This window comes from Talpa occidentalis, unplaced genomic scaffold (assembly GCF_014898055.3).
Source record: "Talpa occidentalis isolate TD23 unplaced genomic scaffold, MPIMG_talOcc4v2.1 talOcc4.10, whole genome shotgun sequence".
Taxonomy (NCBI): domain Eukaryota; kingdom Metazoa; phylum Chordata; class Mammalia; order Eulipotyphla; family Talpidae; genus Talpa; species Talpa occidentalis.
This window is the reverse complement of record NW_023600993.1, coordinates 76026323-76040029: the sequence shown is the minus strand read 5'-3', so window position 1 is coordinate 76040029 and position 13707 is coordinate 76026323. Positions and strand designations below refer to the sequence as shown.

At 42.8% G+C, this 13707-nt stretch overlaps 1 protein-coding gene across 1 annotated transcript in view; it reads left to right on the top strand.

The window, feature by feature from the left end:
* Positions 1 to 13707, top strand: part of ISM1 (isthmin 1) — a 78388-nt gene that overhangs the window by 43603 nt on the left and 21078 nt on the right. The window contains exon 2 of the mRNA XM_037494587.2: positions 4967 to 5206. Within this exon, the coding sequence (XP_037350484.1) occupies positions 4967 to 5206 (240 nt within the window). The remainder of the gene's footprint in view (positions 1 to 4966; positions 5207 to 13707) is intronic.

Here is a 13707-nt window from a genome sequence, read left to right as displayed (position 1 = left end):
GCCACCATACAATAGATTGCCTTAACCCAGTTTATATAACCCCTTCCTCATACCCCCAGTAACCATTTTATTCTTAAAATTTAAGAGTTTGTTTTGTCTACTTCCACATATGAATAAAGTTATGTGATATTTGTCCTTCTCTGCCTGATTTATTTCACTTAGCAACAATTTCTTTTTTGTGCTCCACCTTTCTCATCTTCGTGCAATGGGGGGCTCTACAAGCTGACTCCTGTGTTCTTTTAAGAGGACACTGTTAATCACTGAAAACTTCCTTGCTTTCTGGTGCAGTAAAATATCCCAAATTCACCTGCCCTGCCTACCCTCGGGAATCAGCGATTTGTCCAGGAAGCTCTGGTTCCTTTCAGTGAAGGAAAATCCCTTCAAATTTAATAATAGCATTTTAGGACAAATTAAAGGAACTATTACATTGCACAGTGGCTATGAGATTAAAGAAATGTAATACCTAGGTGCTAACACAATGAGAAGATTCTGTAAGTATATGAATAAGGATATAGATGGCAGATCCAGGAAAAGGGATTATGAGAGTGAGCAGCGGAGCTGAACATCAGTAGCCTGCCATTGAGAAGTTCACTGTGATGATTCTTCAAATGCCCTGTCGGTACCTCCATCAGCTGGGGATTATGTTCAGTTGCAGAGAGCAGAAAAACCACTTTGAGTCATTTAGCTAGAGGGAAACCTCTTTATGGGCAGGCGCAGCTCTAACATTAGGGAACGATATCGATGCTGCAGCATTGTCAGTGTTAAATTAATGTTCACGATCATGGTAAAAGAAGTTCAAAGGTCACCATTCCACATCTCATGAGGGATATACAAAGCAAAAAGGGACCCAGACCCTTGCACCTTTCCAGTCTGCCTACTCTAGAATATAGTTGTTATCCTTCTGCTTGCCAGCTGCCTCATTTCACTACAAGCAACAGTTTCCACATTACAGGCAGACAGTGGAAGACAGAAAGGCAAAAAGTAAACCGAATCTGTCTCTACTCAGCAATTCCATCCAGCACCTTCCACTTTCATCCATTGTGCAGAACTGAGTCACATAGCTAAGTCTCAGCGTTATCACTCTTCCAGCCTAAGTTTTATCCCCAGCAAGGGAGCTAACCCACATGGCACAGCAGACCTCTCCTGTCTCCCCACTGATTCCCTTAGCAGTGTTTTTCAGTAGATCTGCCTGTTCTATTCCCCACTCTGTCTCAGTGAATCATCTCATCCCCTGCACATCTGGCCTACACCCCAGTTCTTCTATGCAAAAATAAAAAAGAAATTTAAAAAAAAAAGAAATAATTTCCCAAACATAAGCAGGCCCCCTTATGTCACATGACTTTAGGTAAAATAAATCCTGCTGCCCCTCGGAAAGAGTGGTGACTTTCCTTTTCTTCAATTCCTGGACCATTCCAAGCTGATGGCTTCAGGGAAAATTTTTGCCTTTCTGAATAAAACGCAAATTATTTATTTTTTTAAAGATTTATTTATTTATGCATACAAGAACTGGGGTGGAGGCCAGACATGCGGGGGGTGAGAGGATTCACCAGAGACAGAGACAGAGTGGAGAGAAGAACAGTTGGATGTACTGAAATACACTGCTGAGGGGAGCTGCGGGCAAGGCAGGAGAAGTCTGCTGTGCCATGTGGGTTTGATCCTGGCCAGCCAGGGATCGAACTTGTGCTGCAGTGACTGGTGATAGCTTGATAGTGCTGTGTTTAACCCTGCACCACCAAGGAGGCAAAAAACACAAACTATTTTAATCTTCATTTTGAAATGCAAAGTGAGACTTCCTGAGACTCTTCACTCCACTAGAATAATTGAAATCAGGACACTCAACAGTGAGCTTGGTGATAGATGAAGTGATGCCCATCCACCAAGACACCAACAGGGCCTCAGCAGAGGGAGCAGGAGATGTGCTGTATCCACTTGAGAAAGGATGGAGACAAGACTTTTCCTGCATCGTTAGAAGATCGCTACCTCCTACCCCCTGCCCTGGTCTTAGAATCTATATTGCAACATATAGGCTACTGCCAGATATTATTATAGATGAATAAACTGGAGCATCATTTTCTGTGAGTCATTCTAAGCCACCCATCCTTGATCCTAGAACTTCCTGATTTTGAACAGTTTGGGGACATACCATTGCTGAGACCCTGATTACCAGATAAATCCATTGGATCAAGATGCAAGAGTAATTCAGATATTCATAGGTCATGATCAGCATTCTTTATTACTGCCCAACTGCTAAATATTTTTAAAACACTGAGTTTGTAAGGGGCAGCCGGGGGTGGAGTGGGGAAGATTGGAGAAAGACAAAGAAATGCCACAATTGTGTGCATAACTCAAGCCAAAGTATACTTTAGCCCCAGTCTATTCCCGGCAGAGGCACTTGTGGTCTGAACTGTCCAGCCAATTACCCTGACTCTACTCCTGTCTTTTCATGCGCACACACAAGCCAACCTGAGTTCCCTTGACCATCCTGCCTGGAGGGTATAGGCTCTTCTTATTAATTGCTCTGTTTGACATGGAGGATCATTGTACCACAGGCAGTTTGAGGGGTTTCATGGTTGTGGCTAAGCCAGGGTCACCCTGTGGTGGTGTATTTCCTACCAGGAAACATTCCAGAGTCAGACCAACAAACCAGTCAGGTTCGGTCCTTGTTTTTTTAGTCATCTAAACAAATGCCAAACAGCAACAAAAAATGCATTTCCACCTCTTCTTCTAAAATAGAAGTTTTAGGAGTAGAAAGAGCTCCAGTTGCTACAGTGAAGTTAGGACTTGATTTGCAGGGGGTTTGTCAAGCAATTGGCAAGCAAATCCTAAACTCCTTCTGAAAAGTAAACTTACATTACACTGTTTTAGGTTTGGGGATCTAGGGAGAAAAGTTACAAAACAATTGCATTCAATTACCCTCCCTAAGGCTGTTATAGTCTTATGTTGAGAAAAGTCTGTCTCCGTCTCTCTCCTCTCCTCTTCACTCTCTTTCTCTCTCTACTTGACTCAATCTCAGCATAATACATTGGCCTACATTGCATTGAGCAATGCCTGGGAATGCCAGGGCAACTCCCACCACAATGATGTGCCAGGACAGAAAATCTATGGCAGAGAGGTGAGCGGAAAGGTGAACAAAAACACTGCCCCTGGCCACCACTCCTGAGCAGAGAGGGAGGGCAAGCAAAAAATGATGAAGAGCATCCTGCCCGCCCTTCTGTAACTGTAGATATGCTGTCCAATCCCAGTCTTGCTCTGAACCCCTGGAGCATTCACGAAGGTAGTCTCTGTGTCAGTGAGTTTATTCCTAACCCCATTTCTGTTGAGGTATAAAAAATACAGAATCTGGGCCTCCCTGGTGGTGCAGTGGGTTGAGCGCAGCTCTGTGAATCTGTCCGCAGCCTCTGCAGTGCTGGTTCGATTCCCAGCCGGCCATGGAGATACCCACATGGTGCGGCAGACCTCTCCTGTCTCGCCCACTGCTCCCCTCAGCAGTGCTTTGGGTCCATCTGCCTGTTCTGCTCCCTGCTCTGTCTCTGGTGAATCCTCTCACCCTCCCATGACTCTGTCCTGTACCCCAGCTCTTGTATAAATAAAAAAAAAAACTTAAAAAAAAGAAAATACAGAACCCATTGGCTCAGGTCAGCTCTTTATTGGCTGCATGAGTTTCATCCTCAGGCCATTCTTGACCTTAGGCTATCAAAGTCAGGAGATGTAACCCTCTGGCTGGGTCAAAGGCACTGTGGTGGGGGGTGAGGAGTGTGTGTGGAGATAGTGTTCTGGAATATACACTCCAAAACTCCCTAAACATGCCCAGGAAAACAAGAACATTAACCACCGACCCAAACACTGGTGAGATTCCATCTCTACATCCCCCTCCACCAGTAAACATGAAATTGGCATTCCTGGCAGGATGGCGGAAACCTCCAATGAGGGGTCCAGGGAGATAAAGGAGAAGAAGTCCAACTACTATAGTCTTCAATCACTAGAAAAAGTTTCCCCAAATGCCAACTAAATAGACATTTTACAGTAACTGTGGAAAACAACAGACTTGCACTTTTCTTTTCAGAATAAAACATTAAATTTAGAATGCCTTTGTGCCTCTTTTTCTTTGGCTAGCCCCATGTGTTCATCCTTACCCCAGCTGCTCTTTCTGCCTTCATTCCATACCAGCTTCACTGGCTGCCTTTCTGTTTGCAAATGAATGAAGTTCATCTTCATTTCAGGACTGCTTCATTTGCTAGTCTCACTGCTCGAATACCCTTCCCCAGGTTTCTGTAGGCTTCCTCCTCCTCCTCTTCAGGGGCCTCATATCAAATGTCCCCTCCTCAGGGAAGCTCTCCCTAGCTACCTATGTAATGTCATCCCCAGTCACGTGCCATCATTTTCCTCTTTCTATTCTTCTTAGTGGTCAGCACTTTGATCTCAAAGAACCGGGCACATGCCTGTTTTGTTCATGAGTGTATCTCTTATGTCTAGAATGCAATTGGCATTTGTTGGATGGATGGATGGATGGATGGATGGATGGCTAAATTACTAACATCACTGATTTGAGTCAAGAATTTTATCTAGTTTGGTCAGATCTTTTGATACATGTCCCACACCAAAGAAACAAACTCTGGACACAAGGGCTATAACTAAAGCCAGAGTGGTTACACAATTGAAGCTATGAGAAGGAAATCATAATTTGATTTCAGTTCTAAATGAGCACCTATTCACCTTTTCACTTCTCTGTTGATGTGCTTTGGTATCTAACGAATAGTCCATAGAAGTCTAGGGAGTGTTCTGATGATTTGGTTGTTCAAGATGAGGAACTGAACCATGAGAAATGAAAATGAGTTGGCAATACTGTCTTGGCCTAATTCCAGCTGCTGCAATTATACTTCCTTCTGAATTTAATGATTGTTAAGAATGGCATTTTTAAATCACATATCTCCTATTTATTTGTTTGGTTGCTTATTTGTTTGTTTAGAATAATCTCAACGTAGAAAGTGATTCAGCATCAGAAACCAGCTTTCCTCTCTCCAAAGAAGCACCAGGGGAGCATCTGGACCACCAGGCCGCACACCAGCCCTTCCCCGGACAACGATTTCGGCAAGAAGCTGGACACCCTTCATTGCAAAGAGATGGCCCCAGATCCTTTCTCCTAGACCTACCAAACTTTCCAGATCTTTCCAAAGCTGATATCAATGGCCAGAATCCAAATATCCAGGTAATGCTTAGAAGTTGAAAGATAGAAAAAAGTGAAATTGTTCATCTCTTTCTTTGCTGATCTGATCCAAGGCAACTGTGCCTTACCTCATTTTTCTTCTTAACTCCTGAATGAATCCTGTCTATGGTCATGTGTTTTGTCTAAGGATACTGTTGTATTTCATCTCTGTAACACCCTGTTGCTTATTGTAAGATGTATTGTGATTCTGTGAGCCACTAATAAAGGAAAACAATTAAAATATGATACACTAATGAGGAGCTATATATCTGGTTTCAGAGATGCTGAAATGTAAGAACAAACAAGAAGTGAAATAATATACCATGAAACTGATGATATATGGCAGCTATAGGAAGCAGCCAGTCCAAGATGGAGTAGACGAAGCAAATCATGGTATGAATTCAAAGGTACTTAGGAAGGCGCTTGCTCTCAAAGCCTCTCTAGCTTGCCGTGGACACCAGAAATTCCTTCAGGAGGTGACAACAGTTGTAGAGCAACCCCGATACAAAACGGGGTACCTGACTGTGGGTCCTCACCCGCGCGCTTAAAAGGACTTATCAATGCTCTACTGCAGGCACACGCGAAAGGTTAATAAAGGTTTATTTACAAGGGAAGGGGAAATGAGGAAATGTACAGCTCAGGGAGAAAAGTGGGAGACAAAGTTTTAAATGAGTCCTACCCGATCCGCCGATCAGGAATCCCAAAATGGCACTCTGAGAGCTGGCCGCGAGCCAGGAGCTGTGTAGCCAGGAGGCCAGCGAAAGCGAGCCAGCCCAAGGCCCACGTGTTTGGTTTTTATATCCAACCTGGCTGCCCAACTCCACCCTCAGGTCCCAGCCACCCTCCCTTTGGTGGTGATGGGATTTGTCTTTCCCAATGTCCTGATGGCTTTAGTCTGGAGTGGGGGTGGGGTCCACAAAGCCTGTATGGGATTAGCTCAGGACATCCTTTCCCCCTAACAACAACACTTCATTTGCTCTAAATGGTTAATAGAAAAAAATGTGATCAGAGGAAGGAAGGGGAGAACTGAAACTCTTAGGGAAAAGATGAATCCTGAGAGATGAACACTGAGATGGGAGGGGGTGTAGCTGATGGAAACAGGGGTTAAGGGAAAGGGAGCTTGAGATGACAATAACACACTTATCTACACTGAAATAGCACAGTATTTTTCAAAGCAAATGTAGTGAGATTGGACTTTCTTACACCCTCCTGAAGGAGATGACGCACAATTCCCCAGTACTATCAATAATGCAACAGGTACTCAGGAAGAGTTTGCCCAGTTCACATGGCTAGTGAACAGTAGTTGTGAGGCTCAAATTCAGGCTCTCAGGTTTCTATGAATATTTACCCTCCCAATCCACATTTCAGAAACAAATTCCTAATTTTGATTTCTGTATTCATTCCCTGCCCACCCTGTTTCTTCCAGAGGTTGTCTGGATGATGACAGAGGGATATTCACCCTTCAGGGGCAGCCTAGCCCCTTTGTAGTCATTTGCCTGCTTCCACACTCTTTAAGCTTTGTTGTCAATTCTTTTCATTTGCAGAGGGGCAGCTGTTCCTTATTCTTCCTCTCTATATCAAATTCCAATTAGTTTACATGACAGAAAGTTCCTGAATGTAATCTCAGAACAACTGATCCTTCATTAACATTCTCTCTCTCTCCCCCCCTGCTACTGATCCTTCATTCTCTCTCTCTCTTTCCCTCTCTATACACACACACACACACACACACACACACTGCATGGCGCCATCTTAGATCAGATTTCCACAACCACAGTTGTTCTGCTTCTAACACTAGTGTCATGGTGGCTGGTGAATGTCACTGAGAACACAATTCAATTAGAATACATTGACCAGCCCTGATCTTGTGTAAAATGTATGTTTGATTGTGGGAGATTAAGAAAGGTAAGACTTTTTCTCTCAGGGATGTGACATAGATGTGAAGACCCCAGCTACCAAAGACAATGTCAGAGATTCATGAAGTCATAGGAAGAAAAAACATTGTGTTTCACAGTGGTTTTATATGAATAGATGGAAGATCTAGGGCAGGGCAGGGTTGATGGTACAGAAGTGAAACATATTTTGGGTCACTCTGAGAACTCGTGTCCAGCAGTCACTGCATATACCCCAGTTCATATTTCTGATGAGTCTTGTATTATCCTAAGTGGTTAATTAGAAAACAGACCCTTTTCTCCTCTACCCTCAGCCCAGGAACTCGTCACATGGCTTTCCCAAAAAAGAACAAAGGACCCACTGAGGGGTGGGGCAGATTGGCAAAAATTCACAGACATATTCTTACAGTTGCTCAACAGTGTTGCCATCATGCCTTCATCTGCAGAAGTGATTTTTCCTTGTCATAGATTTTATAATTTTTTTATAGAGGCATGTTTTATTTATCTATCTGTTTGTTTGTTTTGTTTATACATGCACTGGGTACAGTCAGAAGCGCGGGAGGGTGAGAGAATTCACCAGAGCCAGAGCAGGGAGCAGAGCAGGCAGACCGACGAAATACACTGCTGAGGGGAGCAGCGGGCGGCAGGAGAGGTCTGGGCGCCATGTGGGACCCTCCTCCTGTGGCCGGGGAGCAGCCAGGATCGAACTGGCACCGCAGAGGCTGCGGGCAGCTTCGCAACCCAGCGCTCAACCGCTGCGCCACCGGGGAGGCCCGATTTTATAATTTCAGGATGAAACTGCCCTTATCCAATGGCACTTATACTGTGCCCAAGAAAAGTTTAAGTTCTGTAAGTCTCACACACTTATTTTGAGATAAAAAGAGGGTGAGAAATGTCACTGCAAGACTTTATGTTGAGGATCAAGCTTAGTGTACAGCATTTGAGAATCACTCATATAAAGTTATCAAACTTGCCTCAGTGCAGGGGAATGGAAGGATACAGGGGAGAACGAAAACATACTGAGTACTTGGGACTCCACCTATAAACCAAATTTTGAGAATTTTGAGAATTTCTCAGGATCCTCCTCCTTTCTTCTAAATGACACCATTCATCAGAAAATCCCCAGGCCAATCCTGCCCCTCTTGGGACTTTTTATTTTTTAATTTAAATATTTTATTTTATATAATTCTTACATCTTATCATAATGTATGCATTTTCATTTTGGTTATATTCCCTATACAATTGCACCTCCCCCCTTATTTTGACTCTAGTCCTTCCTTTCCCCTCTTCTCCCTCCTCCCCCGCCTACATAGTGTGTCTCTGGTTTATAGTTGCTTGTTGATTTTGATTTTTACTTTGTATTGATTAGTCTTTTTCCTGGTTTCTTATTTAGGTTTTCTAAATTCCTGCTATGAGTGAGACCAGCCGGTATTTTTCTTTTTCTTTCTGACTTATTTTGCTGAGCATGATCCCTTCTTATTTCCTAAATATCAGGGAAGAACAGTGGTACAAAGGCAGCTAGGATCCTCAGAATTGGAAACCCCAGATTCGTTTTCCAAAAAGAACAGGGCAGCTGCAAAGTGCTGCGCTCACACAATGGGTTTGTGCATAAGGAGCTCAGCAGAGCAGCCAAGGCTGTGATATGTTTTTCATCATAAGAAGCTGTGTTGTGTAGCCAGACTGGAAGTAAAGAATGCTTCAGAACCATTTTGTCTGGCTTCCTGAGGGTGAGGGAGCTGTTGGAGTTTAAAGTTGTGAAAAAGATATGAGGGAACAGAGAATAAGTGGAAGGGGAGTTGTAAGAAGGCCCCAGCTGAGATTCTCTCTGGTAAAGTCTCTGAGACATTTTTAAAATGCAGCTTCCCCATGTGAGGTCACAAGGTCTGCTACAGAGATGGCACAAGTGCAAAATGATCTGCCCTTGTCCCCGCTGAAGCCCCGAGCCACATATTTACATAGAATATTACAGTGAAGAGTAACACTCTGTGTTTTCACTTTGTCTTACCCTTGTCCCAGTGCAGGAACATGCTCATCTCCAGTGCTGCGTCCAAAAGGAAGTCTTTGAGCCCGGGGTGGGAGGAAGGATGAGGTCACTCCTGCAAAGTGCTCACATTTTATTGAGTTAATCTTTGTACGGCAAAGATCACCATCATTCCAAAAAGTGTAGCCTTCATCTATCAGAGGTATTAGAAAAATGGGTTGACACTATGGAAATTTGTGTGGAGATTCCTCAACCTGCTAAAGATGGAGCTTCTATATGATCCAGCAATTCCACTCCTAGGTATTTACCCAAAGGACACAGAAACATTAATTCCAAAGAGCACCTGCACCCCTATGTTTATAGCAGCACTGTTTACAATAGCTAAGCTTTGGAAACAACCCAAATGCCCAAAAATAGATGACTGGATCAAGAAGATGTGGTACATATACACCATGGAATATTACTCAGTAATCAAAAAAGATAAACACATGCAATTTGCAGCAACATGGATGGAGCTAAAAGGGAACATGCTCAGGGAAATAAGTCAGAAAGAAAAAGAAAAATACCAGATGGTCTCACTCATAGCAGGAATCTAGAAAACCTAAATAAGGGACCAGGAAAAAGAATAACTATAAGAAAGAAAAAAGCAAAATCAACAAACAACTATAAACCAGAGACACACTATGGGGGGGGGGCGGGCAGGGAAAGGAGAGGTTGGGGTCAAAATAAGAGGTTTGCAATTGTATGGGGAATATAAAAATAAAAATAAATAAATAAATAAAAAGAAAAGAAAAATGGGTTGAAACTATTGACGCGCCAATCTGATACCATTAAAGTTAAAAACCCAATAAGACTCTGGCAATGCCTATTTTTGCCCACTCCCTCTTTGGGTCATTCCATTTCTGCTTTGTCCAATCCTTGCATTGAAGGACCATCCTCCAGGCAGTATGGAGGAGTTGGACAACTTATGTTCTATTGATCTGATGACTTCCTGTCCACAGAGAAAAGAAAATTGAGCTGTATTTTAACCTTCTCTTTCTGAAAGACCACAAAAGGATAGTGTTAGTCACTCAGAAAGATGTTCAAAAAAAGAAGTAAGCAGCTGCTATCCCTGGAAACCCCAGCCCTCCCTCGGTCTACCTGTCTGTTAGTGTACACACCCATTGCACACACACATCATGCATACACACATACACATATGTGCACACACAGTGCTAGTCACTGCAGCCCCATTCACCACTGCTCTTGGGTAAACTGGCTCCCCAGTGACCCTTTAAACGATAAGGTTCTTTCCAAAGGGTGGGGGGAGCTTCCATGTGGCAGTTCTCACCCCTTCTTAGAATGCTGCTTTTTTGTTGATTTCCATTGGTTTGACATGGGCCTATTCAGGCAAGCAGTCAGCCCTGCTGGTCTCCCTGGCCCTGTCTAGCATCTTCTCTCCCTGGGGAGCAGTGAGGACAGATGAAGTGTGCCTCAATGGGATGGATTCTGCTGCCTGGGTCCCTGTCCTTGTCTCCCCCCTCCCTTGGCTACCTACCCCTTGTCTCCATCTAGTTACTCTAACTAGAACTGGGGAACTGAACAGGATACCCCTCCCTCTAGGCCCTCCTCCTCAACCCCTACAGTGTCTGGAAGTGTTTCACACACTCCAGGGTTGAGTCGTTTTGTCAAACAGCCCACACCTTTCCAAAGTGGCAATGCTGAGGGTTTGCTTGGGTCCACATCCTTCTTGGACCTCTTGAATTTTCAGAAGGAAAATCCTTCAAAAAGCCCTGCGTTTTTAAGCGTTTTTTAACCCCCTCCCCCCAAGCCAGGTGGCCCCTGTCCCAAGTGCATCAGGCTCCCCTTTGTAAGAGTGGCTTCAGGCTGTGGAAGTGAGTGGGAAAAAAACAGCAATGTGCAAAATAGAAAGAAATAGCCTCAAACTCTTGAACCAAATCTCCATATTAAATTTAAAACAATACTAGAAGTTGGGTTTTGTTTTTCAAAAAATCATTCAGGAAAGAAAGTAAATCCCCCAGGACAAGTTAAACTTGAACTTTAGTATCTATCCTTGGCTGGGTTTTTGGTCTGCAGCTGATGGCCAGATAGCAAAGACAAAAATTTCTAAAATAAACTCATTATTAGGCTTACTGCATCAATTCATTACCACAGTAGCTATTCACAACCAAATATTTCTCTTTTCTGGATCAAGCTGAGATTAGTATTCATTTCAACCAATATACTTATTTCTTTTCTTCCATTGAGGGAGACTTAAAAATAGTCATCTAAAGACCTTTTTTCCCTGCATAGAGTTATTTGCATGGCCATAGGCCTCTTGAGTGCCACAAGATACAATCAGATGAGTTGGCCAGGGCTACAAATGCTGTGTGTGCTTCTACTTATGATTTTCCCTCCTTTTTCTGTAAATCTTCTGGAATGGCAGATCTTTCTGAATAAGAACTAAGAAATGTCTATGTCCAAGATATGAACCCCACACCCATGGGCCTGTATTGGTCAGCTTTTCATGGGACCCTGCTATCCAGAACCTGAGATGCAACTGTACTGACTTGTTTTTGGGATCTAGAGCCACCATTCAGTCAACCAGGCTTGGCCTCTGTGGCTTCATGCAGGTTACTTGACCTTCCTATGCTTCTGTTTCCTTGTCTATGAGTACCTATGACTATTGTATTGCTACACCGATGTAGGACTGTTAAGAGGATCCAATGAGATCATCCACGTAAAGTGCTTAGAACTGATATATGGTAAGCTTTCCTAAACTGGTAGATGTTGGTTGACAATGGGGATGAAGAGGGCTGAGAATAGGTGTATAAAATAATTCAGAATCAGAAGACCCAGTTCTGAAACAAGCTCTACATCTTCCTTGGTATTTACCTAGGGAAGCTGAATTCTCCAATCCAGTTTCTGTGCTTGAAGTTTGGGTATAACTGGTGTAGAGTAAGCAGTAATATTTGGATAAGCACACTACACAAGTCTCAAAGCATTTAACACAACTCACTCAACTGGGGTTGCTAGAGTTGTTTTTAGGGCATTGGTCTGAGAGGAGGGAATTATATGTCATCCTAGACCATTTTATGTTCTTTCTGTGGTAATTGTGAAGGAGTCTGGGGCCTAATCTTTCACTGGAGACTGTTTTCCTATCCCCGGATGGTCAGTGTTCCTAAAGAAATCACCTCTCAAGGCTCACTTTCCTCTCTGGGAAATACAAATCTATGCCTGCCTAGTCCCCACAGCTCACAAAACATAGAAGGCCAATACACTAGAAAATTCTAGCAGATTCTTTTGAATTTCGAGTGTCAAGACTTCTGGGTACTCAGTGTCCTTACTCTTTTATCAGTTAGATTAAGAATTGTGTTAGTTTTCCTATAGAAAGTGCTTTTTAGAACAAGAGTAAAGATTTTGTTTCTAATAAATGTTTTATTGTCAAGAGGAGGGGAAAAAGCTGATAATATTGCATAGGATCCCCATTTCCTGCCTTGGACAGAATTTCCAAAATTGGTGTCTATTATGTATTCTCTTTCTTGGGAACTGGTGATAGATATTTTGCCAGAAGTTGGACTTGGGTTATTTGAAAGCAATCTCTTTCTTTTATTGTCATGATTATGGTATGGAAGAGTCCAGAAGAAACAAATGTTGAAGATACATAATTTATGTTTATTAAGGAAAAGAAAGCATGATAAGATCTAGGATCTTTATCAGCTCGGAAATCTGCTGGGCTCACTCCCACACCTTCAACTCATCACATTGTTTATTATTCAAGACATCTTTATAAACAGATTCTCTGAGGGTAGGGAACATGTAAATAGAATGAAAGCAACAGGAAATATAAAACTAATCCCCACCATTCAAGAAGTCATTGCTCATTAAGTCTTTTTAATTGAATGACTATGAAATTTCAGGTTCCAGATTAGATTTCTCCTTTTGATATTAAAAAGTATGAGGTTTCCACATTATTAACTGTAGGGAAGGGCGGATCCTAAGGATTGTGTGTTTTTTGCGTTTTTGTTTTTAATTCAGTTGGGGCAATGGCTAGAAATTAAAGGAGAAAAAGAAACCTCTAAGCTGTTGAGATTTAGTCATTGATAGAGTTTTTGGAGTAAATTCGCATTTCGTTACTCATTGCCTGGCCAGGCAATAAATCTATTTTGTTTGGATCAGAGTATAAGTTTGAAAAAAAATCGTATTGACGGTAATAGCTTAAAACATAAAATTGTTTTTATTCCCAGCTTGAAGAAATTGCAGGGCATGTTTTGTTTAGGCAATCCCTTGACTCCAGCCTGAATACAAATGGAATACCAAAACTGTTGGGCATGTTCCCCCTTATCTACTACCCAGAGACTGATTTCATTACCATAATTGCAGGCTTGCCTGGCTCTTGGCAGCTTCTCTCCTCCAAGACCCTTAATAGCCTTGCAGACGATTGTTGCGGCTCAGTTCTGTCTGCAGGCAGAGGGGAACAGCACCGCGCAGAAGGATTATGTCTCCAAAGACTCAGCATTGCCCTGTCATTGCTCAGCTTAGATTTACACTGCTCTACTGTGCCCTCCTTCTCAGGACAAGTCCTGTCCAGTCACTGTGATTCTCCAGCAACCGTTCTTTCTAGCACACTGTGGTGATACAAGACATAAGAC